This window comes from Typopeltis vanoorti, chromosome 2, assembly GCF_054136105.1.
Source record: "Typopeltis vanoorti isolate ZY-2024b chromosome 2, IOZ_Tvanoo_1.0, whole genome shotgun sequence".
Taxonomy (NCBI): domain Eukaryota; kingdom Metazoa; phylum Arthropoda; class Arachnida; order Uropygi; family Thelyphonidae; genus Typopeltis; species Typopeltis vanoorti.
The window spans coordinates 52718072-52745584 of record NC_143550.1 but is presented as its reverse complement, the minus strand read 5'-3'; the positions used below and the strand labels follow the sequence as shown (position 1 = coordinate 52745584).

Here is a 27513-nt window from a genome sequence, read left to right as displayed (position 1 = left end):
ATTTATTTGGTTAATTTAAGCCTGTGGACCACCTGTGGTCCACAGACCATAGGTTGAGAAACATGCTGTGGGGTTCTCTCTACACACATCCCTTATGTGATCCTTAATTCATTAGCATTTTTGAAATAGAAGACATGACACAACATAAATAAAAAATGAATTTTAATTAGGAAAATTATTTCGGAAAATTTTCTAGTGTTTTTAAACTTTTTCTTTTGGGGAGGGGGGGGGGACCAGGGGTCCCTTGGCCTCCTCCCTGGGTGCGCCACTGGATTCAGAAATACTAGAAATGTAGAGAATCAAACTCTACATTGAACAGTGGAATTATGTGAACTTTGACTGAAGATTTCTATGATGAGTTGGATCTTTTGGGGGTTTTGAATCAATTTAATTGCATGTTTGTTTTAATGGTAAATTCAAGGATGAGGAACAGATGAAGTGAGCTCTGTTCAGTAGAATTTTGTGATTCCAATTTTTTTGTTAATGGATGCTGTACTGAATTGTGTTGGATATATATATACACACACACACACACATCCCCCATTAAGTTTACCATTGAAAAAGAATAGAAAAATTAGCCTTCCTTGATTATTATTATTGTCTGACACTTCCAGGGAGTCCAAAGACTCATCAAGGGAGAGTGTGCCAACAGCATCGAATGATTGATCTCTTTCCAACTACTAACTGCCCTCAACCATGCTTAACTTTATGCAAGCCATTAGCAGCAGAGGCTCTACCAATCGACCAACCTTTGCCAGATATTCTGCTCTCTTTTTTGCCTCAGGCATCCTATCCAGTCAGTATATTACAGAAATATGTTCAGTAGTAGCTCATCCATTGCAAAAATAGGCATTGTCTAAATCAATCTTTATCAAACAGAGCTCACTGCACTTCCAGACGACCTACAAATCAATGAATAAGATCTTCCCATTAAAGATATATTACTCATATTCCTTGTTTACTGACTCTTTCCTACTTTGGCCAGATTGGGCATACACTAGGCATCTTAGATTTGTAAGAACTAATCACATGTTAGTTCTTACAAATCTGAGCAACTTTTTAAGAAAGGTTTTGAAGTTCTTCATAATTCACCTATACTAAATTGTAATGATGGGATAATATCTCAAAACTTGAGAAACAGTTATGAAGCCTTTCATGCAATCAAACTAAATGTTTACTAGCAATGTTTATACTGTTCCTTAATTTTCTAAAGTTTTGCATTGATGGCCTTAGACCAGTAAAAAAAGAATGCATTTTGTTGCATTTGTTTTCATTTCCATTTTTACTTCAAGTAACAGTTAAACTGTTATACATCACTTTGAACTCTAAATACTTTATTTTTACTTAAGTAATTTTATACAATCTATTCATTATTAATCATCTACTTGCTGCCTCAACTCACTGCCATCATAGTTATAGAATATACTGACTAATTTTCTCACCACACTGAATCCTTTACTCAATAACCTTCTGCTGATATCTATCCTTACATTTTCCTTTTGCCATCCAAATTATTTGTTTCTAAATCCACCAGTAACTATCTTCTCCCCTCCCACCCACTACGACATCCAAAGTCTTAATTATCATGATTTGTAAGAACTAATTATCATAAAGAAAGATGATCATGGAATAAATCTTTGTGCACACTGTCTGGCAGGTGCACAGTGTACCCTATCTTTCTAACAGACTATGGATTCATATTCTATTGTGGGTATAGAGTTCATCAATCTGTTTAGTTACTAGTTGAATTTCATCACCTGGTGTAGGATCACTACCCTGCTTATTGCAGATCTGATTTCTTACACATTTCAGATATGGTTGGATTTGGGTACCAACTCTTAAGATGTAGTTGTTGAAAAGTTTTTTCACTTGTTATAAATTAAATTATAGATCCCAAGAAATTATGTTGTTTAATTCTTTATCCAAGTGTAAGCAAACAAAGTTTGTGGATGAGATAGGTATCTTCATGATTAGACTAGTTGTATGAAAAGGATAATGACATCACATTAATTGCCTTAGTATCTCATAATGCCAAGCACACATTTTTTTGAGATGCATGGGAAAGGCCAGTTTTGACCTTTATTGAGGTCTCATCAGTGGGAGCCAGGCCCAGAAGAGATACCAAGGTTGACATAATGCAGAAGTCATATATTTCCCACATACAAGTGAAAAGGTGTAACACCTTATTCACACATATGCATCCAAAAGGATGTATACTTTACATATGGGATAAGAAGTCAATTAATGCGGAGTCATTAGCCCCTTGATACAACTAGCTCAGTCATGAAGATACATCATGCATAAACTTCGTTTGCTTACACTTGGATAAAGGATTAAACAACATAATTTCCTGGCATCTTATTTTTATATTATATATTGAATAAATGAATCAATAATTAGTACCAGTTATATCATATTTTCAGATAACATACAATTCAAACTCTTTTCAAAAACATATGGTAGTTTTATCATTATCACAATTTCCTATAATACTTCATCAAGGTGAGAATGCTGTAACAGTTCAAATGAAATTTTATCACTAGTTTCTTATAGAAATTTTGTTACATATAAAAGTGAAGTGAATGTATATTACTCCTGTAGTTTACATATAAAAGACAAATAATCATACCTTTTCTAACAGAAGACAAGCAGGTAATCTTCTTGGTAGGAACAAGCCAATAATATAGTCTTTTACTACTTGAGGAAGTAAGGCAAACAGCGATAAACAACATTTGCTCAATAAATCAGCAGGTTTATAGTAAAACAGTGGTTCTTCAGAAACAACAGCATCTACCATGCTGTTCAAAACAGGAGTAATATTGCTACTGCACATAGAGAGAAAATTTCTGTTGGCCTTCTTAAAAGAAGCCAAGTATTTCTCTCCATAAGCATTTTTAATTTCTGTAGACATACTTTTCCACATTTTATCAGCTGAACTAAAACAGGCACTCTCTGTGGTCATGGATGTTCTGTAAATAAGTGCATATAAATAAATTAAATGAAAATAAATTAAAATTACTTTTTGATATCTTTTATACACAGTTACATATTTGTCATAATTATCAGATTGCCATGAGGTCACAAGATTCAACATGAAGTCCACTTGTCTATTATGCCTATTATACTGCATCTTAAACTCATTCACTGTTTTGCACCCACAACATCTAGTAATGCATCTCATCATTCGCTACTTACCATATAAAAACTCCATCTCTCACTTCTTTGCTCATCAATACTTTATATAACCAGAAAAGATGGTCTCTCTCTCTCTCGCTCTCTGTATCCCGTATCCCTCTTCTTTGTTAATGCAGTGCCAATTTATATAACTTTTATCACATCACCATGACAGAATTCTATCATAGTGACATGATAAATTATATTTTCTTTTCTTCTTGTTTACCAAGTTCTGCAAATTGTCATCCAATCAGTCTCCATAGACATTTCAAAATCTTGATATTGCATTAAGTCTAATGATGGACTAAGAAAGAAGCTTCTAGATGTTTGGCATATCATGAGATCTAAAGGAAATGATAATAAATAACTAATTATTGAGATTTCCAGACAATTAATCATCAGAATTATCCCAGAAAGTTATATAAGCTGGATATCCCAGAAAAGGGATGTAGATGCCGTTTGGTACAGGATTTGATTTTGGGGATACTACATTTTAATTTATTCATTAATGATAGTGCATGTAGTTCAGAAGATATTTAGCTGTTTGCTAATGATGCAAAGTTAGGAAAAGTTTATATGGGGTGATACTAAAGTGAAGTACATTCAGGAAAATTATCAACAGACATTTAGCTTGAACAGATCAATTGTCATTTTAATATTTCCAATTGTTTTGCACTTTGGAGTGCAGAAATATAATGGTACTGCATTTACAGAAACATGGATTAGTTTGTGATCTGGGGTGAAGTGGGGGATTAATGGCCATACACCCAGACAGCTGAACTTCATATTTCTGGAGATGTGCAGAGACATCTAAAGTTCAGGAGGACATATTACAAGAGTTGTGAAGGGAATGCAACTTACTGTTTATATGATACAAAAATCTTGTAAGATGATTTAAATAGACAGTGTGGACAGAAGATAGTGGTTGTGTTTAATATGGCAAGGTGCAACTTTCGAATGAAAAGAGTATATATTGCATATTACACACTGATGAAAATGGAATACAAGAAATTAAAGATGCTAAGAATATTGGGGGTGACAATCGACAAGGAATTAAAATTCAAAGAGTGTACTGCAAAAGCACAAAATATATCTCAGGGGATTACTTGGATATTGAAGACATTCCCAAGTAGAGATAAGGAAGGCTATTATTCTTAACATGGATTTGTTAAGGTGTGCTCTTGTTTTAGTAATTTAACTGCCTTTTATCATAAAGTAACAGGAGCAGTTGATAAGAGAAAAACTTTTACTTCCATTATTTTTTGGATTTTGCAAAGGCATTCGAAAGAGTAAAATATGATAAGTTATGTATGAAGGTGCAGGGTCACAAGTGGGATTTTATAATGCTCAATACTGAGACCTTACTGTTTAAGTTTTATGTTAAAGCTATGGTCAGTAGAATGCAGGCAGATATTCAATTGTTTGCAAATGCTGTGAAGAGTTATTAGTAGCAGTGCCATTGTGGTGGCCCTTCAGCAGGATTTGAATAAGTTTGACAGCTGGAAAAATGAATGGGCATATCAGTTAAACACAAATTTAAGGTCTTGAAATTTAGGATTCAGTGATCAGAGGAGATATATATATATACACACACACACACACACACACACACACACACACACACACACACACACACACACACACACACTCTGTTTACAGAACTATACTTGGAAGTGGAGAAGGCAGTCTTACTTAGTATTGCCGCAATCTAAGGAACGCTGCAATATTGAGAAAGAAGAGTGGTGATTGCACTGTATAAAGCAATGTTTGGACCCCGTGTGGATTATTAGGTTCAGATCCAGTCAGCGAGATTTGAAGGGGATAAAACTAACCTTGGATGGTGTGCAAAACTATATAATATGTTATTTATGAGGATAGACTGAGGCACGTGGATAGAGTTTGTGGATAGAAGACAAAGAGGTGATATGAATCAGATACATAAACTGTTGAGAGATAGTTACAGGGTTGACACTGGAAGAGTTTTCATATGGTAAAACAAGGACAAGGGAAGTTGTGAATGGAAGTAGTGAGCAACAGGGTGAGAAGTGTTTTTTTTGCACTGAGAGTGGTAGGACTGTGAAATGCATTTCCCAACAGAGTGGTGAGAACACATGCAGTGAAGGAGTGATAGATATAATATGATTATAGACTTTGTGTTTCTTCTATGATGGATCTCCCATGATGAATCTTATGACTCCATAGTGGTCCTGAATAATAATAATAGTAATATATCCATCTTGAGATATTCAGTATCCAAAAGACTTAGTGTCATTCTTCGAGATACTGTTCAGTTTATTCCCAAATTTATTCAAATTCAAATACTATTCTTATGTTGGATTAATACTTCAAAGATTTCACTTACATGCACTTGATATAATCTAGAAAAGGGTGATCCTCTTAAAACAGCTCCTCCCACATGGACTAATTCTAATCACTTTCTGATGTTTTGCTTATACCCTATGCTTTTTTAGAAGTATGTATTTTCATGGATGCTGTTCCACCAAACTGATCTCTATCATTATTCTTCTACTTTCCTCTAATTATATAAAAATACAAGCAGCTGCTGTCAACATTCATGCCAAGTTTAGCTTCAAATCTGCTAAAGCAATCTTTTATCTTTCTCTTTTATTCCATCTTCTATAATAGTCTTGTTCACACAATTTTCCTCAAAGAATACAACCTCCACACACCTCAATATTCTTTCTTTCTTCTTAACTACTTGCCCTTTCATGATGGTGCTGATGTGCTTTAGGTTTTGAGACCTCTCATGTGTGGGATTAATTTAAAAAAAATAAATAAGGAGTTGCTAAGACTTTTTTTTTTTACCTTACAAAAATTGCTAAGAAATCATAGGAATATAATAAGGATCTCTATTTAAGTTTTGCTGATCTCAAAAAAGTATGTGATAAATTACCAAAGAAAATGCTCAATACACTAAATCTGTGTGGAACCATATACAAAGTGATACACAGCATATACAATAAGTTTAAAATCAGCAGATTTGCTTAAAAGGATAACAAATTTGAGCCGGTTAGTAGTTGGAAGGGGATCAGTCGTTCGATGTTGTTGGCACTCTCCCTCGACGAGTCTTTGGACTCCCTGGAGATGTCACATAATAATAATAATATCACCAACCTAGAAAGCAAAGAACTAGGTTTAATATCTTTTATTTTAATATTAGATTTAATGCATCTTTCCTCAATGATGCAATCCATATCGATTATAAATAACAGTGGAATAACATACAACCTTTCTTTACATGTTATTTCATATCAGACCAACTTTCTGCATATCTGAATTGATTGATACGAAGAAAGTTGGTCTGATGTGAAATAAAGTGTAAGGAAAGGTTGTATATTATTCCACTGTTATTTATAATCTATATGGATTACATCATTGAGGAAAGATGCATTAAATCTAATATTAAAATAAAAGATGTTAAATGATATTAAACCTAGTTCATTGCTCTCTAGGCTGGTGATGTTATCCTTTTAACCAAATTTGCCTGTAAGTGTTCAAGAGCTTTAGCAAAAAATCAAATAATTCCTGTGATTTAGTATGGAAAATAGTAATAAAAAGACTAACTATGAAAACAGATAAGGAAAACAGAAAACATCAAATTGCACTTTCGGTAATGAATCTAAAAAACAAGTTACAATTTTAACTATTTAGGCATAATTTTTAGTGAAGGTGGCAAATTAAATATGGATACAGATAAGAGAATAAATAAGACTGGTCAGATGGAAAGCTAATCGAGTGAATGGAAGAAAAAAGAAATCAGTCCAAGGATCAAGAGAGAAGAATATAAGAGACAGTATTCAAACCAATTTTAACATACGGACTTAAAGAAGAGAGCTGTTTAAATCAGCAATAACTACTCAAAGACCTCAGACTAAAGATACAATGATCATAGCTGAATAGATGGCATCATAAGAACAATTTTAAAAAATGAAAATATTAGAAAAGAAATTGACATTCACATGGAGACAGACTCAAAGAGAAAGTGTTCATTCAGAGTAACCATTATTCACAATTTATCACATTCCTCTTTGAACTCAATTAACAAAACACTCACAGCTACTCCTGGTAACCCATTCTGCTTGTTCACTACTCTTGAAGCAAAAAAATCAAATCCTTTCATCCTTGCTAACCACACTCTCTTATTCAACTTTTATGGATTTAGAAGATAAAAACATAAGAACTGATTAAATCAGACACATGGCAATTAATAGAGAAATTGGGGAAAAAAAGTTGTTGATCAGAAACCAGTTCATATTTTACTTATGGTGGACAGTTACCTAAAAAAAATGACATTTGCTTTACTAGAAAATATGAATTTTATTTTTATAAACTCAATGAGAATTATTGATATTCATGTAGATTTAGCTCATAAAAGTGTTCATTCAGAATTTGACAAAGCTGCAGAGTTGTTGATAAAGATTACCATATCACAGCTGTGCAGAACTTACTGGAAGAGCCATGGTTCAATACTTGAGACTTTGATGCCCCATTTCTTTAACTCGATCCTAAGTCCATCACACAAAGCTAAAGCAGCAGATTTGCTCATACAGTATATCAGTAGTCCAGGACATACTAAACGAGCTAAAAATAAAGAAATTGAGTAATGAATACATAACCATTATTAAAGAATATAAGTTCAATATCAATATCTTAATTTTAATTGATATCAATGTCAGTCAATTTTACTGAATCCATCTTAATATTTAACAGAATTAACTCATAACACCATCCAAATAAAATGAATAAGTTTATTTATTAAGTCACTAATACATTTTCCCTGGAATTCCAAACTAGTATCATCAGAGCATAAAAACACTTCTCATTGTACACAAGAGGCACTAACATGTCAGTATCAATAAGCAGGAACTGCAAAGTTCTAGAGGAAATATTAAGAGAAATGCGATGATCAAGCTTATGAAAAGCCAAGTACGAAAGTTGACAAGAACATCAATAAGGCAAAATCAGATTATTATTATTATTATATAGGTATCTTCATGAAGACTCATCATCGGAGATCCCTTATTCACATAATATCTATCAGAGGAAATTAGCTGGCCAAAAGCAACAAGAGAGTTTATCACTATATAGTGAGTTAAAGGAAAAATGATTCTATAAGAATAAGTTTAATGAATGTAGATGGCTAGGAAGTGACAAAAAGAAATATCTGAAATGCTAAGTGATCACTTTGCAATGGTATAGCATGCCCACAGATACAAGACCCTTCGACACTTCTGCGCATGTCAAAAGAAGGAGAATCCATTCCAATAATAGGGTAATCAATCCGTATTGTGGGATGAGTGTTTATTATTACACGTCGGAAAATAAACTTCCCTTTTATGATCATTGTAGTTCTTAAAGTGGTAACTATTTTGCTTTATAACAGTTGGAAAATTTTACGTATAAAGCACGTGATTTTGCATGTTGGTGACCAATTCGTACCTCATCTTATTTCTTTCTCTCCTTCAACATGAACTGACTCTTCTTGGCAGTCTGCCAACGAGAGCTTTCGCTTCTGTGGTCGGACTATATACCATCCAGGCAAGGTGACACAGTGTTCAAAGTGGTAGTGGTCATGAACCAAAGACGTTTAAAAATATTTAAAAAATCTCACTGCAAATAAAATCATTAGGTTAGATGGAATAGCATCTTGCATGTTTGCAAAAAAATAAAAATAAAAAGAGCAAGAAAAAAAGATTACTTACCTGTGATCATTGGCAGGGTTCCAGCTGAGTGAAAGAAGAGCAAGGTAGTTCATTCATATGAGGAAGACTTCAAGATTGCATGGCGTCTTCCCCATGTAACTGAAGTATTAAGGAGTAGTGGTTTAAAGTTATGGAAAACTTAAGGACAGAATTCAGGAAGAGAGAGATAGGAATATCTCTCCATTCCTGAGTTTCCCATATTCTTATGGGATTGCATGGTATTGTGAAGGGGATATCTTGCCTTAGTGATTTACTCACTTTCTATAATAAAGTAACACTCATTTGCTGATGATGCTAAATAGTAAATTTAGCAGTAGAAAAATAACTAGGGAAATTGCAAATAAAAGGAATGTAAAGATCGAGGATGATTTGAGCAGACTGAGTTGTAAGTAAAGGAAAAATGATGTCAGTTCAATATAGCAAAGTGTAAAGTTATGCAATTTGGGCTCAAAAAGATTGCAAACTGCATACTGTGATAAGATAGGACTGCATTTCAAGAAACCAATGAAGTCATAAATTTGTTGGAAGTGTTGGACAGGGAGTTGAAGTCTAAAGGATATAATGCAAAAGAGGGCAAAATAGCAAAAAAAAAAAAAAGATCACTTCATTGTCTAAAAACACTAACATGTAGAAAAACAAAGTTATCTCTCTCTATAAGACTTTAATGTAACTGAATCTGGACTACTGAATTCATATTTAGTCACTTGAGGATTTCTTGAGGATGTGGTAGAGAGAATTCAGAAGCAGGTGACCAAGATGGTGTTGGATATGTGGACTGCTTTCTATGAGGACAGATTGAAGGTTTGGACGTTAAAAAAACTTTTTTGATAGTTGATAGGGGAAATGATAAAACTATATAATTTTTCTAAAGAGGGTTAACTATGTTTTAATGGCTTAACTATGTTTTATGTTAATTATTTATTATGTGTTCTTCTGGCTGCCAGTTTGTCTCTTTAAGAAATGAAAAGCCCTGCTACTTCTGTATGAGATTAGTTAATTCACCATCAGTATCACTCCCTATCCCCCCCTCCCATTGGTGAGAGTGACCATGTGGTTTTGACATGGAGGATGAATGGGCATGTGGAGGTATCAAAACAGAAGGAAGTTACATGGAATTATAAGACAGGCAACTATCATAGACTTTGAAACTAATTTGCAGCAGTACAATGGATGAAAGAATTTGCAGGAAGAGGAGGGTCATTAGTGCATGGGAGATACTTAAGAAAAAGGAGATACTTGAGCAAAGAAGATAAAGTAGTATTGAGTCTAACAAATAGCAAAAGGAATAAAAGGGGAACTGCAGAAGAAAAAGAGATTATGGAGGCATATAAACAGAGAGGTGGAGAGCAGTTACAGGCTAGGAAAGTGACTGGTATTCAAAGGAAAAAAAATGAGAATATGAGGAGAGGAGACTTGAAGTTCAATCCAAGGAGAATCCCAAGGAGTTTTTTCACTATGTGGCAAGTAGGAGGAAAAAATTATAGTGGACGAATTATCATGCTGGGTATCTCCACCCAGCATGATAATTCATCCATTATCATTTTTCAGTTGATCCCCATTCATCGCAGGCACGGGCATGGCCACCTGGGGTCCCAGAGCTAAGTATGATCTATTTCAAAGCTTTTGGTCATACTTTTCTCTAACTCTTCCACTTCCTGCTTCTACCCTCATACTAACATTCTTCCTAATGAGGATTCTTTACTTAAAACTTTCTGTCTGTCTCTTTTCTTGCTTACTAACCTCAGGAGGAAGTCCTCCATTCTCCCTGAAGCTATTAGAGTACTCGAGGGCTAGGGGTGTTTCCTCCTCTTTCACCTAACCACTAATAGTTATAGTAGCGGGCAGCAGCGCTACTTGTATTAACCTCCTGTAGCATACATATTTCAATACTGCGATGTGGAAGGCAAGGGGAAACCACCACATTACATTCCCAAGTAAAAGCAGCAATGGAAGTTAAAAATGAAATCAAGATTGGTGATGGAGCCTTCACTGAAGGAGTCATGCCCGGAAGGAGAAGTAACCGGGCTTCTCAGGTCGACAGCCAATGAAATCCTGGTACTTATTCAAAAATGAAGACAAGAAATAAGCTGAATATTGGAACATGGAATGCAAGAATACTGCTAGAACCAGGTAAAATAGAAAATGTCAAAAAAGAAATGGAAAGACTTGAAATAGGCATTCTGGGCATTAGTGAGACGAGATGGGAGGGACAGGGTGATTTCTGGAGTGGAGAATTTCAGATAATATACTCAGGACAAAAGAAGAGCGAGTCAGGTGTTGCAATAATGCTTCATAAAAAAGTTGGAAAGTTAATCACTACAATAATTAACTATAGTGACAGAATCATGGTGATAAGCATTCAAAATGAACCAGTAAACCTCAATATCATAATGGTCTACATGCCAACATCACAACATAGCGATGAAGAAATAGAAGAAATTTATGAACAAATAGAAGAAATCTGGAGCAACTTTAAAGACAGAGACAATACAATAATAATGGGAGGTTGGAATGCTATAGTGGGAGAAGAGAGCAATGATAATGTTTCAGGAAGATTTGGCCTTGGATGTAGGAATGAAAGAGGAAAGCAATTAATAGAATTTTGTACACAAAAACAGTTAGTTATAGCAAATACACTATTTCAAGTTCCAAAAAGAAGAAGATACACCTGGAAAGCACCTGGGGGTTCATAAGTTTTAAAAGAGGTAAACCGTGAGTAGACATAACTATACATAATAAATAACGGAAAAACTCACGTAGAAATATTATTTAATAGTATAATTTTCGCCTGTGTGTCACAGGCATCTTCAGTACAATTAGGCACAAAAATTAAACACTAACTGACAATTCCAAAAAGCGCCACCTAAGTAGCTGGTGTAAGATAACTAAAAAGGTCAATAACTTTCCTAAAAAAAAAAAAAAAAAAAAAAAAAAAAAAATTAATACAATAAAATAAAAATTAATACAATAATACAATCAAAAGGCAGGAACTATTAAAACACTGGTTCATCGGGCCCACTCCTTTTGTTCTACAGACGATCTTTTACAGAAAGAAATACGATATATAACTTCTTCCTTTCTATCTAATGGCTATAAGAATTGCTTCATTAAAAGAACTTTGAGTAGATTTAATATGTCTCCCTCTTCAAACACAGAGGAAATAACGCGCATTACCATCCCTTATATACAAGGCATCAGTGAACGTATAGCAAAAATTTTAAAACCACAGAATATTTTTGTTGCCTTTCGACCATTTAGAAAAATCTCCACCTTTCTCGCTTCTCCAAAGGACAAGCTTCCACATCTTAATCATCCAGGTGTCTACCAGATTCCGTGTTCTTGTGGATTATGTTATTTCGGACAAACGGGAAGATCTGCCTCCATTCGGCTAGAAGAACACCAATCTTATATTGAATACTTTAAACCTGAAAAGTCTGGACTTGCAGAACATGCCATCTTCACTAGACACAGAGTTCATTGGAGAAAGACAAAAGTTCTTCACAAAAGTCAGTTTCTCATGGAACGCCTTTATAAAGAAGCATGTGAAACTCTACTTCATTCTCCTAACTTAAACAGATCCGACGGCTTACGTCTATCTCCTTTATGGGAGATAGTACTTTACAAATCAGCTAATCTTTCCTAACTTTTTATTGTATTAATTTTTTTTTTTTTTTTTTAGGAAAGTTATTGACCTTTTTAGTTATCTTACACCAGCTACTTAGGTGGCGCTTTTTGGAATTGTCAGTTAGTGTTTAATTTTTGTGCCTAATTGTACTGAAGATGCCTGTGACACACAGGCGAAAATTATACTATTAAATAATATTTCTACGTGAGTTTTTCCGTTATTTATTATGTATACCTGGGGGTTCAAATAGATATCAAATAGATTATATATTGGTCAAGAAAAGATACACATAAACCAAATAAAAAATTGCAAAAGCTATCCAGGTGCCGACATTAGTAATGAACCATAACCTTGTCTTAATGAAAACAGAACTGAAACATAGGAAACAAATCCAAAGATACAAACCAATAAGATGGAACCTTGAAAAATTAAAGAATAAAGAAGTAAAGAGAGGATACCAAGAGGCAACTGATCATAGCATTCCAGATAACATAAATAGTCAGAATAATATTGAAAACCAATGGAATATGATTAAAGAGTTAATTACAAATTCATCAAATCAATTATTGAAAAATGCAGAAAAAGAAAAAAGAAAACATTGGATAACAGATGAAATACTTGGCCTTATGGATGAAAGAAGAAAATATAAAAATGCTGTTAAAGAAGAAGATGTGGCCAAATACCTTAAAAATCAAATTACAAGAAAATGTAGACAAGCCAAAAAAGAGTACCAGGAAGAACAGTGTAATAACTTTATTGGAGTATTTCATCCTGGAGGAGTCAGTTTTAATGCTAGAGGGATAGGGCAGGTTCAAGGTTTAGAGGTATAGGAGGAGAGTGTGTTTCAGATACTGAGAACTCTGGATGTCAATAAAGCTTTTGGACTGGATGGTATTTCACCACGAGTTTTGAGAGAATGCGCTAGGGAACTGACAGTGCCTTTAACCTGGCTTTTCAATGAAAGTCTGGCTTCGGCAAAGGTGCCCAGGGAATGGAAGGAAGGTAAGATAGTGCCATTGCATAAGGGTGGTAATAGACTGGAAGTGTCTAATTATAGACCAGTCTGTGGGTCATCAGTAGTTGTTAAGATCTTGGAGAAAGTAGTGAGGGACCGTATACAGCACTGGGCAGATGAGGGTAATGTTATCTGTGAGAGTCAACATGGATTTGTGAAAGGGTGCTCTTGTTTTAGCAATATGCTAGCCTTTTATAATAAAGTTACAAGAACATTAGATGAGGGAAAGGCATATACTGCATTTTTCTTAGACTTAGCAAAGGCATTTGACAGGGTTCCACATGATAATCTGACATCCAGACCCATGTGTTGCAACTTAAATATCAGCTTATCATGTGGAACCCTGCAATTATGAGAAGGACACTGACCTGCAGAGATAAGAGGGTTATCATTCCGTTGTATAAGTCTCTGATCAGGACTGGCTGTCTGATAGGTATCAGAGAGTTGTGTATGGTGGAGCAGTTTCAAGGAGACAGAAGGTTACAAGTGGGGTCCCACAGGGCTCAATACTAGGACCTATATTGTTTAACCTTTATATCAATGACATTGCAAGGGGATATTCAGTTGTTTGCAGATGATGCGAAGCTGGGAAGGATTATTAGTAATAGTGCAGATGTGGTAGCTCTGCAAGAGGATTTGAATAAGCTAGATAGATGGGTAAATGAATGGGGATGTCAGTTTAATGCAGCAAAATGTAAGGTCTTGAGGTTTGGGAAACATCGATGGGATGCTGCATACTCTATGGGAGGAGTTATACTGGAGGAAGTTGGTGAGACAAGAGATCTGGGGTGATGATTGATAGAAACCTGAAGTTTAGGGGACATATTGCAAAGGTGGTGAAGGTAACACAGAGGATTGCTGCAATTATGAGAAGGACACTGACCTGCAGAGATAAGAGGGTTATCATTCCGTTGTATAAGTCTCTGATCAGACCACATTTGGATTATTGTTCTCAGATTTGGTCCCCAGGATTTGAAGGGGATAAATTAACTGTGGAAAAGATACAAAGACGGATGACAAAGATGGTCTCAGCACCGTACAAAGATAGTTATGAGAATCGGCTGAGGGAACGTGGACTGCAGAGTTTGGCGTATAGAAGAAGGAGAGTGATATGATTGAGACTTTTAAACTGTTGAGAGGTGGTTACAGGGTTGACACTGGGGAGTTCTTTCACTTGGTTGAACAGCGGGAAGGAGTGATGACAAGAGGCCATCCCTGGAAGTTACAAAAGGAAACTGTGAGCAAGAGGGTGAGGAGTGGTTTCTTTGCATGGAGGGTGGTTGAGCCGTGGAATGCATTGCCTGATAGAGTGGTGAGGGTGAGAACGGTCAATGAGTTTAAGGAGTGGTATGATAGACTTTGTGTTTCTTAGGGGGAACCTCCCCTCGATGAGTCTTGACAGACTTTATGTTCTTAGGAAGGACCTCCCACGATGAGTCTTTTGACTCCATGGAGGCCTGAATAATAATAATAATAATAATAATAACATAGATGAATTATTTAAAAAAGAAAACACAGAGAAAGCCTATAAAGAAATTAACAAACTGACTTTCAAATTTAATAAGAACAGCAAAAACAATGCCATCAAAAATGAAAATGGAAAATTACTAATAGAATCTGAGGATATATTAATGGAATGGAAGAATTATTTTGAAAATCTCTATAATGGCAACGAACTTGATGTTGATATCAGTATAGAAAATCAAAATGAAGATAATCTGGAACCCCCTTCCCCAATAATGCGAGAAGAATTTGATAGAGCACTGTCCGAAATGAGTAAGGGAAAAAGTCCAGGTGTAGACAATATTCCTATAGAACTGCTACAAAATCTAGGTGATGAGACAAAAACCTTACTCTATCAACTAATAGCCCAAATCTATGATAGAGGAGAAATACCAAAGGAGTTTATGAAATCAACCATAATACCAATACCAAAAAAGAATAATGCAAACAAATGCAGCCAATTTAGAACAATAGCTTTAATCCCACATGTTAGCAAAATTCTGCTAAAAATTATTCAAAATAGAATTTATTCAAAAATAGATTGTATATTGGATGAAGACCAATTTGGATTCAGAAAGAATAAAGGAACAAGAGAGGCAATACTCTGTTTAAGTACAATAATAGAGAGAAGATTAGACCTTAGTCAAAATACTTACATTTGCTTCCTTGATTTAGAGAAAGCGTTTGATAAAGTAACCAGCAAATACTCCTAAATTGTCTAACTAATATCGGCATAGATTTGAGGGATAGGAAAATAATTTATCAAATTTACAAAAATCAAAATGGATGGATTAAAATCAATGATAAGGAGAAAATAATAAATATCAGGAGTGGAGTAAGACAAGGATGTATACTTTCACCACTTTTATTTAATGTATATATTGAAAAGGCCATTCAGGAAACTAAAGATAAAATAAATAGTGGCATAAAGATAAATGGTGAGCAAGTCATGTATATAAGATTTGCTGATGACATAGCCCTTGTAGCAGAAAACAGAAGAACATTGAAAACAATGCTAGAATTATTAAATAATAACCTTGAAAAATATAAAATGAAAATCAACACGGATAAGACTAAAATAATTGTTACAGGCAAAATCCCTATCAATACAGAGCATACAGACATCAGTGGGGAACAAATAAAACAAGTAAAAAGCTTTAAATATTTAGGTAGCCTAATAACAGAAGATGGCAGAACAAGAAAAGACATAAGATCAAGAATAAACAATGCAAAAGCCCAATTCTCTAAGATGAAAAGCATTTTAAGGAAACCTCAACCTACAATTGAAAAAAAAATTAGTAAAGACATTGATATGGAGCATTGCACTGTATGGATGTGAAACCTGGATTCTAGGCAGAGAAGATGTAAGAAGATTGGAGGATTTGAAATGTGGTGCTGGCGTCGCATGAACAAAACAGACAGAAAAAAAATCAAACCAACAAGTCCTGAGAGAGATAAACGAAACAAGAATTATAATAAAATCGATCAAAATTAGAAGGGATAGGTGGTTTGGACATATACTTCAACATGATGGACTTGTGAAAAGAATAACTGAAGGCAAAATAGAGGGGAAAAGAAGAAGAGGCAGACCAAGGAAAAGCTTTCTTGACCAAGTCAAAGACGGCACGGGTTTGAGGAGTTACCAGGAGGTTAAGAAGAAAGCCAATGACAGAGTGGAATGGAGGAAATTGCTGCTGAGATACTAGTCCCAAGACTGAAGCAACTGATGATGATGATGATCATTTTTCGGAAATCGGGTGACCAAGGAAGATGACATACTTGAACTATTTAATGATCACTTTATTACAGTGTTCCATCCTGGTATTCCTAGAAGGATAATGAGTGGTGAAGTGTTAGAAATGAATGAAGAGGGAGGATATACTCTAAATAATGAGTACACTAAATGTCAATAAGGTAGGGAGACTAGATGGAATTTCACCACATGTTTCAAGGGAATGTGCTATGGAACTGACTGTGCAATTAACTTCAATGTTTAATGAAAGTCTTGCAATGGAGAGTGGAAGGAAGGTAGGAAAGTACCACTGCATAATGGTGGTGGTGGCAGAATGGAGGTTTCAAACTATAGACCTGTTGTGCATTTCTTCTACAATTATTAAGATTTTGGAGAAATTGTAAGAACTTGTATACAGAATTGGGAAGACAAGGGTAATATTATTTATGCAGGCTAGCAGCATGTATTTTTTATAGGATTCTCTTGCCTTTTACAGTAGAGTAACAAGAGCAGTGGATGAGGGTAAATGCATACACTGTCTTTTTTTTTTTTCCCCAAGACATTTGACAGGGTGCTATATGACAAATTGATTTTTAAGTTGCATCACATGGATTTGGATATCAGATTAGTGGATTGGTGATTGGCTCTTTGATAGATATCAGAGAATTGTATATAGGAGAACAGTATCAGGGAGTAGGAAGGTTACAAGTGGATTTCCACAGGATTCAGTCCTGGGACCATTGCTGTTCAATCTTTATGTCAATGATATTGTCATAATACTACAGGTTCAGTTGTTTGTAGATGATGTGAAGCTTGGAAAGGTTATTAGTAATAGGTGCTGATGTTTTAGCTCTTCAAGAGGATTTGAATAGGCTGGAAGGTGGATAAAGGAATGGGGATATCAGTTTAATGCAACTAAATGTAAGCTTTAGAATTTGGGATCCACAGATGGGGTGTTTCATACTTACTTAGTGGAACTGTACTGGAAGAAGTGGAGGAAGCAAAGAATCTTGGGGAAATTGTGAATAGAGATTTGAACTTCAGAGGACATACACAGTGTGCCTGTTAAGTAATGAGACAATAACTATTATATCAAAACAAAGAACTATATTTGGAATTGTCAATTAAACAGATTCAAAATAATCTCCCTCCACCTCTAGACAACATTTACATCTGTGATATAGGTGTTCGTAGGCATGGTGGAAGTCCTGAACAGGAATCTTCTTCAGGCTCTGTCACACTGCATTGGATGTCCTCAATGTCACTGAAGCATGCTCCTTTCAAGGCACACTTCATCTTTGGGAAGAGAAAAAGTCTGCAGGAGCCAAATCTGGTGAATAGGGGGAATGTTCACTCATGAAGTGAACATTCCCCCACGTGAAGCAGTTTCTTGCTTCACGTGGGGGAATGTTCTGCTTCACATGAAGAAACTGCTTCACGTGAAGAAGTGCCACGTGAAGCAGTTTCTTGCTTCAAGGATGAAACTGCTTCACGTGGCGCATAGTGCAAGAGCATGTTGCATGCAACGGAACCAATTATTGTTATGGAACAGTTATTTCCTTACATGTCACATGCAAGCAGTTACTATTCGCCTGTCATTGGCAACAATGTCCCTAGTTTTCACCACATTTTCATTTATCTGTGCAGAAACTGGCCATCCACAGCTTGGTTCATCCTCCATGGACTCTCCCACCTCTAAACATTGAAAACTAGTGGAACACCTGTGCACAGTTCAGATAGTCATCGCCATAAACCTTTTTTTACTTTTGTAGCAATTTTTCCTAATTTACAGTAAACTTTATCATAGCTCTTTACTCCATGATCCAACTTCTGACATGCTCCATTCATTACTTCAACAGTTGCCACACAAAACCTGCTGTCACCTGACTTGAAAGTTGCACCTGCAATTATAACACACACTAGTGGTCAAAACTATAAACATGTTACTTTTATTCAAAGGGCTGGCCTGTAAAAAGTCAATCTCATTACTTAATGGGTACTGTGTATTGCAAAGGATGTGAAGACATCTCACAGAATTGCAGCAATGTTGAGGAGAACATTAATTATGAGAGATAAAAATGTGCTGGTCCCATTGTATAAAGCTTTGATCAGATAAAAAAATCCATATGAAATTCATATACGGATTTCTGTACTCAGATCTGGTCACCGGGATTTGAAGAGGATGAAGTAACCTCACAGTGGATGCAGAGATAGATAACAAAAATGATATCAGACTGTACAACATTGATTACGAAAATAGATTGAGGGCATGTGGACTGCAGAGTTTGGTGAACAGAAGGCAAAGGGGTGGGGGGATAGGACTGAAACATTTAAGCTGTTGAAGGGTTATTATTGTGTTAACACTGAGAAGATTTTTCATATGGTAGAAAAATCTTCTCAGTGTTAATACAATAATCTTCTCTGTCATTTACATTTACAACAAAATGGTGAGTAAAAGGGTAAGAAATAAGTTTTTTGTATGGAGATTAGTAGGAGCATGGAATGCATTGCCTGAGAGGGTGGTGAATATGCAGACTGTGGATGAGTTTAAGGAGTGGTACTTTGTGTTGACTAGTTGTCCTCCCAATATGGATCTAGTGACTCTGTGGAGGTCAGAAAAACAATAATAAAGTATGTGGCAGCAAATTATAGACCAATCGGTATTTCAGGAGTGGTGGTAAAAGCACTGGAAAAGTTGATCAAAAAAAGAATTCAAGAATGGGTGGATAAGAATATGATACTCTATAAGGAGCAGCATGGCTTTGTAAAGGGTAGGTCATTCCTTAGTAATCTATTAACTTTTTATAATGGGTAACAGCTGAGTTGGATAAAGAGAATGCCCACATGATGATATTGCCAGATTTTGCAAAGGTTTTTACAGGATACCACACAGAACTTTATTATACAAATTGAAGCAAATGGGGATGGATATGAAACTGGTGATATGGAGAAAAGGATGACTGATGGACAGTAGCATATGGAAGAGAAGAATACAGGAAAAGACAGGTGACTAGTGGCATGCTGCAGGGCTTTGTGCTTGGACTACTGCTGTTTAATTTGTACATAAATGATACAGTAAATAATTTGAATGGAACTATTCACTTGTTTTCCTGAAGATGCAACAGTTAACAGTTAGAATAACAGTTAATCAAGGAAATGTAGAGAGCTTGCAAGATGATTTAAATAGATTGACACTATGGGCAAAACCTAATGGATGTCAAGTTATTAAAGTTATGCATTTCAGGATACAAAGGTTACAAGATGTGTACCACATTGAGGGAACTGTACTCCAGGAAAGTAATGAAGTCAGAGCTTTGGGGGTAGTAGAAGTAGATAGAGAATTGAAGTTTAGATGGCACATTGCTAAAGTAACCAGGGTAGCTCACAGGATTACTTGGTTATTGAAGAACTCACTAACAAACAGAGCTAAGGGAGTTATCATTATAAAGCGTTGATATGACCACATCTGGATTATTGTGCTCAGGTCTGGTCACCTGGGTATCTTGTGGATGAGGAAGTGGTGGAGAGGTGAGTGACCAAAATGGTGAGTGGTCTGTGAAATGCTCCCTATGAGAATAGATTAAGGATTTGTGGATTGCAAAAGTTGGTTAATAGGCAAAAAAAAGGAGGAATATGATAGAAACATTTAAGTTACTTAAAGGATAAAAGATTTTATAGGATTGATGCAGGGGAAATGTTTCAACACTTGGCCAGAGGGAGCACATAGCAAGAGTTCATCCCTGGAAGTTGGGTAAGAGTGTGGTCAGCAAGGGCATGAGAACTAGATTTTTCACTTGGAGAGTGGTGAATGAATGGAATGGGTTTCCTGAATCAGTTGTGAGTGCTGTATGTGTTAATGGTTTGAAGGAGAGGTACAATAGATTTGTGCTGATAGTTTGGGTCTCCTATGATAAGTCTTAGGAGTCCATGGAAGTGTCCATACAACAATAATAATAATTCTTTGTAGGGATGATTTGGGTGAGTAAATGAATACCAAATACTTAGTTCTCAATTTGTCCAAAGCATACTGAATTAAATTTTACAAAAATAAAACGAGTTGAGCAAAAAAAACATGGAAGTGTCCATACAACAATAACAACAACAACAATAATAATAATTCTTTGTAGGGATGATTTGGGTGAGTAAATGAATACCAAATACTTAGTTCTCAATTTGTCCAAAGCATACTGAATTAAATTTTACAAAAATAAAATGTGTTGAGCAAAAAAAAACACTCATCAAAAATTTATTTTAGAAAAGATTGTAGAATGATTTTTAAAAAAAATGCAATAATACTACATCTGAGCATGTAATAATAAGATAATGCAAAAATATAAAATTTTACATTCCTTAAATTTAATAAAACAGTAATTTAATATTATAAGGAACAATTATTAAAAGAAAGAATATGGCATAAAAATGAGGGAAAAATGCTGCTCTTATTTCCTTGATAAACTTCAGACAAATTCGCCTTCAGAATACATGCAATTTACAGACAAAAAAATACTGTTGTGGTAGTAATGGGTGGTAGAAAGTGTTGATGATAGTTGTGTGTAGTAGGAGAATTAATAGAGGTTCCATTAATACTAACTACAACATGCAAATAAAACATGGAATGCATGCAATTTCATGTTTAACAATATTGGCATTGCTGTCTCAAATCATTACATAAAAGTGTGAAATGTGAATATCTCTTATTTGTAACAGAGACAAACCTTTCTTTAACAATCTCACTTGAGGGACTTCGAGGAAAATGCTGACAGTTGAAAACTATATGATTATGTTGAAATCTGTATCAAGCCAGTGAAGATACAAACATATTTTATATAGATGTAAAATATTTTCTTATAGGCAAACTGTATTAGTGCGCAGCAAGTTTACTCATTAGCCTTATAAATCCTTAATTTTGAGCAATTGAATATGACATGCTATCTAATGTTCATTCAATTGACTACAATCTTGTTATCAGATCCTTATTAACTCTGTTATTGTATGTCCATATTTAGACAACTTGGAAGATATTTTACAGACTCTTGAATATGTCAGAGGATGAAGTTTGTCCTGAGGAAAAGAAAAACGAATTACTACTTTGGAGTATTTTAGGGTTTCCCTAACAAGATTAATAAAGAAAATAAATAAAAAAATTACCACAATAACTTGTAACATTGACAACTCTTCCTCTGGATTGTCGCAAAAGGGGAAGAAATACTTGAGTCATTCGTAAAACTCCAAAAGTGTTGACTTCAAATACTAGGCGAACAGCATCAGCAGAGCACCATTCTGTTTCTCCAGCTTGTGCAATTCCAGCATTATTCACTAGGGCCCAGAAGTCTGGAAATGATCACATATTTATATATCCAGATTATTTCCTAGATATGTAAAACTCAAAAATATGTACAGTGATTATTAATGGTACTTTTATGCAATCAAGTACAAAAATAATATAGTACATGAAATAGCAATGTTTTGGAATTTTTTCCTAAGAAAAGTTTCTCGTAGAAAGGCTTATACATTGGTTGTACATGATTACTAAATAACTTAAGGAATTCATGTATACTGGAATATAAATTAAAATAAACTTTAATATATAGTTCCTATATTTCGGCAATGTCATGTTGTCACAATAATACACCGCAGCAAGTATAAATTTGAATGACTATTCATGGAATCAGCCTCAGCCCTAAGAAACATGCCAAACCTCAACAAATTTGGATGCATGAAACTGTGCATATACATATGTATATCATGATGTACATCTCCCCAAATTTGGGAGATGTACATCTTGAGAACTTCAGCCCAACAGCAAAGAATACCTAATATAGCCTGCTAGAGGGACACCATCAGGACTTTAGGAAAAACAGTAGTTTTCTCGCTTCTACCTCATTTGCCATTTTTAGTGCCTGCGTGCACGTGTCTTAATCTTATGTTCCCATGAAGATGGCATGGGAACATAAGATTAAGAAGAAATATAGGAAATATATATTAAAGTTTATTTTAATTTATATTCCAGTATACGTTGTTAATTCCTTAAGTTATTTAGTAATCACTAAGAAAGGTTTGTTTGGGAACTACATGAACTTACTTAGAAAATACCATTGCTATATGTAGAAACATAAAGCATGAAATTTTGAAAATTAAGGGCTTAAACACATTTCATAGCATATTTTTAGGACACACATGAATGACTGAAAATGTATATAAAAATTTAATGAATTGACAAACCTTTGTGAATGAATGGCATAATGTAGATGGTTGGATTAAGTAGTGTACACAATAAGTTGAGTGGTGTACAGTGCTCTTCCATGATGAGTTCTTGGATTCCTTGGAGGTAGTCATATAATATTGACTGAAAATTTATGATAAATAATTCCCTTTCCACTATACCAAGAGCAGCTCACTGAATACTTAATAGAGTAATATTTAACTGCATACCTCCTTCTGTGAAAAAGGCATCAGAATAATCCTGAATAGCATATCAAGAAATCATCTGGATTAGTAACCCTCCAAATGTGCTTGAAATTTATGCTCCAGAATTAATACCCATTCTGTACAATCTTTGCAATTTTTTATACTCATCTGCTCCATCCTACTGCACAGAAGAGAGCCTATATTCATCCCATTACAAAAAATAAGCAAAAGAGTCAGAAGAGTTTTCCTCACAGGCTGACTAATATGTCCTTTTCTGGCAGAGAAACAACTTTCACAGTTTCTGCCCTCTGAAAAAAAAAAAAGAATTTGACATCCTTTTATGATTAAAACACTACTTTTCACTCGTATAATTGCTTACACTACATAAATCCCAAATCCATCTAACTATAGAATACTGCTCTCATATCTGGAGTACTGACTGAAAACCTTCCCCAAAAATGCCTGATGTGTCCTAGGAAAGGGCAATCCAGTTAAAAGATGACTACTCACAAATGCATTCCAATCACTTCCTTATAGACACTTTCTGCCTTATGCTTTTTCTATTGGTATTTTCATGGGCACTGTTCTGCTGAACTGGCTTACAAAATAACACTACACGCCTCCATTTTCTTTTATCAAGGAGAAAGAACAGATCTCTTGAATATAATTCTTGACCAACTGGAAGTCGTAGTCCTCAGAAAAAAACAATGTAAAGAAGGATGTTCTAAAGAGATTGATGGAACGGAAGAGGACAAGAAGTTGCTGTGATAAGTTTGCAGCTGAATCAGGTGTGAATGAACACAAGTGGTTGTGTTTTTGGACATGTTAAAAGAAAATGGAGGATTGTAGACTCCAGACATAAATGGTTGTAAAACCTATAACATCTCAGTGATATCATCTCGGTGATAGGTTTTACAACCATTTATGTCTGGAGTCGATATAAAAAATATATACAAATATTACTGTAGCATACTGTGATTGTCTGTGAAAATAACAGTGTTGGTGGTTGGCGGTAGATGGCTACCATTGGTGTAGGTAATGGTAGTTGTGGATGGTGCATTGGTGGAGGTGGAGAATTGTGCAGTAGGTGCCCTCCCTCGATGAGGCATTGGATTCCCTGGAGGTGTCATATAATAATAATAATAATAATTAAATATTACAGATAGGCACAGTACCATTTAATGCCAGGAGTAATATATAGCAATGGCATAGGAGCATTATAACACCTGAGACTCAACAAAGAAACAGCAAGTTATGCCATAACATTAAAGCATTCCAAAAATTTACCAAACATCTTTTTCACTGAATAGAGTCCAGTGAAATAAATGTATGACACCTCTATATTCTTTTTTCCCATTTAAAATTTAAGAAGGGCTCCTTATCATTCACCTTTTAATTTAGTAGAAACTCCATTCATTGAATTCTCCCATAATGAAATGGAACAGTTCTATTTAGTGCCCATATGCTCTTACTAGTTACCAACACTGGATGAAGGCTACCCTAAGGAAATAAAGGCAGACTTCAGTCATCACTTAAAGTAACAAAACATGTTTCATCTCTTCATTTAGATCTTTTCTTTTTTCATTATTTCTTTTTTGAAAGTTAAATTTAAATCAAATTTAGCTCTTAATTCAACTCTTGTAACTCTACTTTCATGTCACCCTTTCTATCTGATTGACCCATTTTCAAAAAATGTTTCATATTCTTACAGAATATAAATATGAAAAAACATTCTTATGAATATTTTTTCATATTTATACAGATCCTTGTTATATTCCCGTGATTTCTCAACTATTTGTCCTAAAATGAAAATCTGAATCTGACAATCTATATTTTGCCTGAATCGAGCTTGTTCTCCACCAAGCTTCCTTTCCACAATCCTTCTTAATCATTAAGAAGGATTTATACTTCCATAAATTTTACCAGGAACGCTCACTTGAAAGGAACTTTCAATATGCTTTCTACTTTTCCTTCATTGGTTCTTTAACTTTCTGAGTGCACCATGGAATTCTGATTTTGCTATACTTGCAGATACTGAATCAATCAATTTGCCAACTTCCAAGGTTTGGCTCTTATTTCCAATATCTTTCATTTTTTCTTGAATAATGTTTATGTATTTTAGTGTACAGTTCATATCTCAAAGCTGCTCAACTTTGATTCATTTTAAAATGTTCTTATACACTCGTCTTTTCAATATGAAATTTAATTTTATCCTGCTCAAAACTAAATGGTGATCACTTCCAAATTTCAAATCCTCCATTTACGATGGTAGTCTGAAAAGTTCTCGGCCTAACAATGAAAAAATAAATTTATAATTTCAAAATTATTTTTATTTTTCAACATAATCTCCCTTGAGACTAATACATTTATTCCAGCGATGCAGCAGCATCATTATCCCATCCCTGTAGCGGTTCTCAGTAAGATCTGTAAAATACCCCCTCTACAGCTGCAATCACCTCTTGATTCAAAGAGAAACACTGACCAGCGAGGAAGAGTTTTATTTTGGGGAGGAGACAGAAGTCAGAGGGAGCCAAATCTGGGGAATAGGGTGGATGTTCCAACAATTCATAGTGCAGATCCCTTAATTTCCCCATTGCCAAAACACCTTTGTGGGCAAGTTCATTGTCCTGATGAAAAAAAATTTTTTTTCTTCTACAAACCAGGTCTTTTCTCATAAATTTTTTCATCTAGTCTGGTTAAAAGATCGAAATAATATTCCCCAGTTATTGTTTTATCCTTTTCAAGATAATTAATAAACAAAATGCCTTTAGCATCCCAAAACACTGATGCCATGACCTTTCATGCTGATAGAACTGACTTTATCTTCTTTGGCGCTGAACAACTGGCTTCTGTCTAGTCATTCAGATCCAATTTTGACTGCTGTTTGGATTCTGGTGTGTAATGGTGAATCCAAGTCTCATCCATAGTAATCAATCGATGCACAAAATCAGTTTTATTCTTGGTAAAATGCTCTAAGCACTGTTCAGAGATTTTCATGTGAATGCGTTTTTGATCTGATGTGAGCAAGCGCAACACCTATCTTGCCCAAAGCTTTTTCATTTGCAATTCTTCATGCAAAATATATCCTACACATTCTTTTGAAATGCGTATAGTCTCAGCAATTTCACGCACTTTGACTTGCCGGTCATCCAATACCATATTGTGCACTTGATCAATGATTTCTGGTGTGGTTACACTTTTTGGACGTCCTTCATGTGGATCACCTTCAAGGCTGGTATGACCACGTTTAAACTCAGCAGCCCATTTCTTATTTGTTGAAAAGGAAGGAGAAGAGCCCATAAACTTTAATGATCTTCGAATGAATTTCTTTTGGCATTAAACCTTCTTTTACAAAGAATTTTTATAACCTCACGATACTCAATTTTATCCATTTCAAGGGATACAGACAACACTTTGCTTCAGGCAGCTGTATAAAACAAACTACTTCATAGAATGATTTGTAATTTCACATGGATGCTTATGACAGATGTACCAACTTATTAAAAAAAAACTTGCTGATGGTGTTGCCATCTATAGTTGAGGTCAAGAACTTCCAGACCACCTTTGTACTCTGTCCTGAACTAGTGGGAAAACATATCATTGAGACTTTACTTTTCTTATTTTTTGCATCTTCTCTCCATGTGAATTTGCACACATTTTCATATTGGAACATGGTGTTAGTAATACCTAGTCCATGTTCTGAGCAGAAATTCAACAGGTACTCACCACTACAAATCCCCTGCAAAGCTAATAAGCTTTGCAGGGGATTTGTAGTTGCCATCCTGTGAAATTGTATAAGAAGAAATGAGCAAGGATGAGGAGTAGGTGTTTTGTTTGTAAAGCAGTAGGTAAGAGGAATGCATTGCCTGAGAGTGTACTAAGTATAAGAAATAGTAAATCAGCTTAAAATGCAGTTTGACTAACATTGTGCTTGATAGTGAGGAACTCCGTACAGTCTTTTTTGACTGTGCGAAGGCGAGATGATGATAACTCAGATTACAAAATGTTCTCAAAGAATTTTAAAGAACTGACTGATGGCAGGAATTTTGCCAGTGTTTCATGTTCAACAGAACCAGACTTATGGGATCTTTGGCAGGGTGATGGGCTTTAAATATTTTATTTCAGAGACTCTGTGCATCTATCTGGTAAAGCATCATGTATTTTCTCTCTCTCTCTTACTGTGGTTTTTAGTGATCTGGGGAAAAAAAAAAAGTCCTTCAGAACTCACACATTTACAACTTCTCTGAAAAGTGGTAGCTGGATAGTGTACAGCAATTTCTGCTATGTATTTATGACCAAGGTTTGTTTTTTTAGGAAGTTAAAATCTCTTTGG

At 35.0% G+C, this 27513-nt stretch overlaps 1 protein-coding gene across 1 annotated transcript in view; it reads right to left on the bottom strand.

Annotated features, from left to right (window-relative positions):
- Positions 1-27513, bottom strand: part of LOC150109011 (uncharacterized) — a 143517-nt gene that overhangs the window by 12533 nt on the left and 103471 nt on the right. The window contains exons 8-10 of the mRNA XM_090401469.1: positions 21921-22103; positions 7644-7776; positions 2630-2969 (exon numbers count right to left, since the gene is read on the bottom strand). Coding sequence (XP_090257595.1) covers positions 2630-2969; positions 7644-7776; positions 21921-22103 — 656 coding nt within the window. The remainder of the gene's footprint in view (positions 1-2629; positions 2970-7643; positions 7777-21920; positions 22104-27513) is intronic.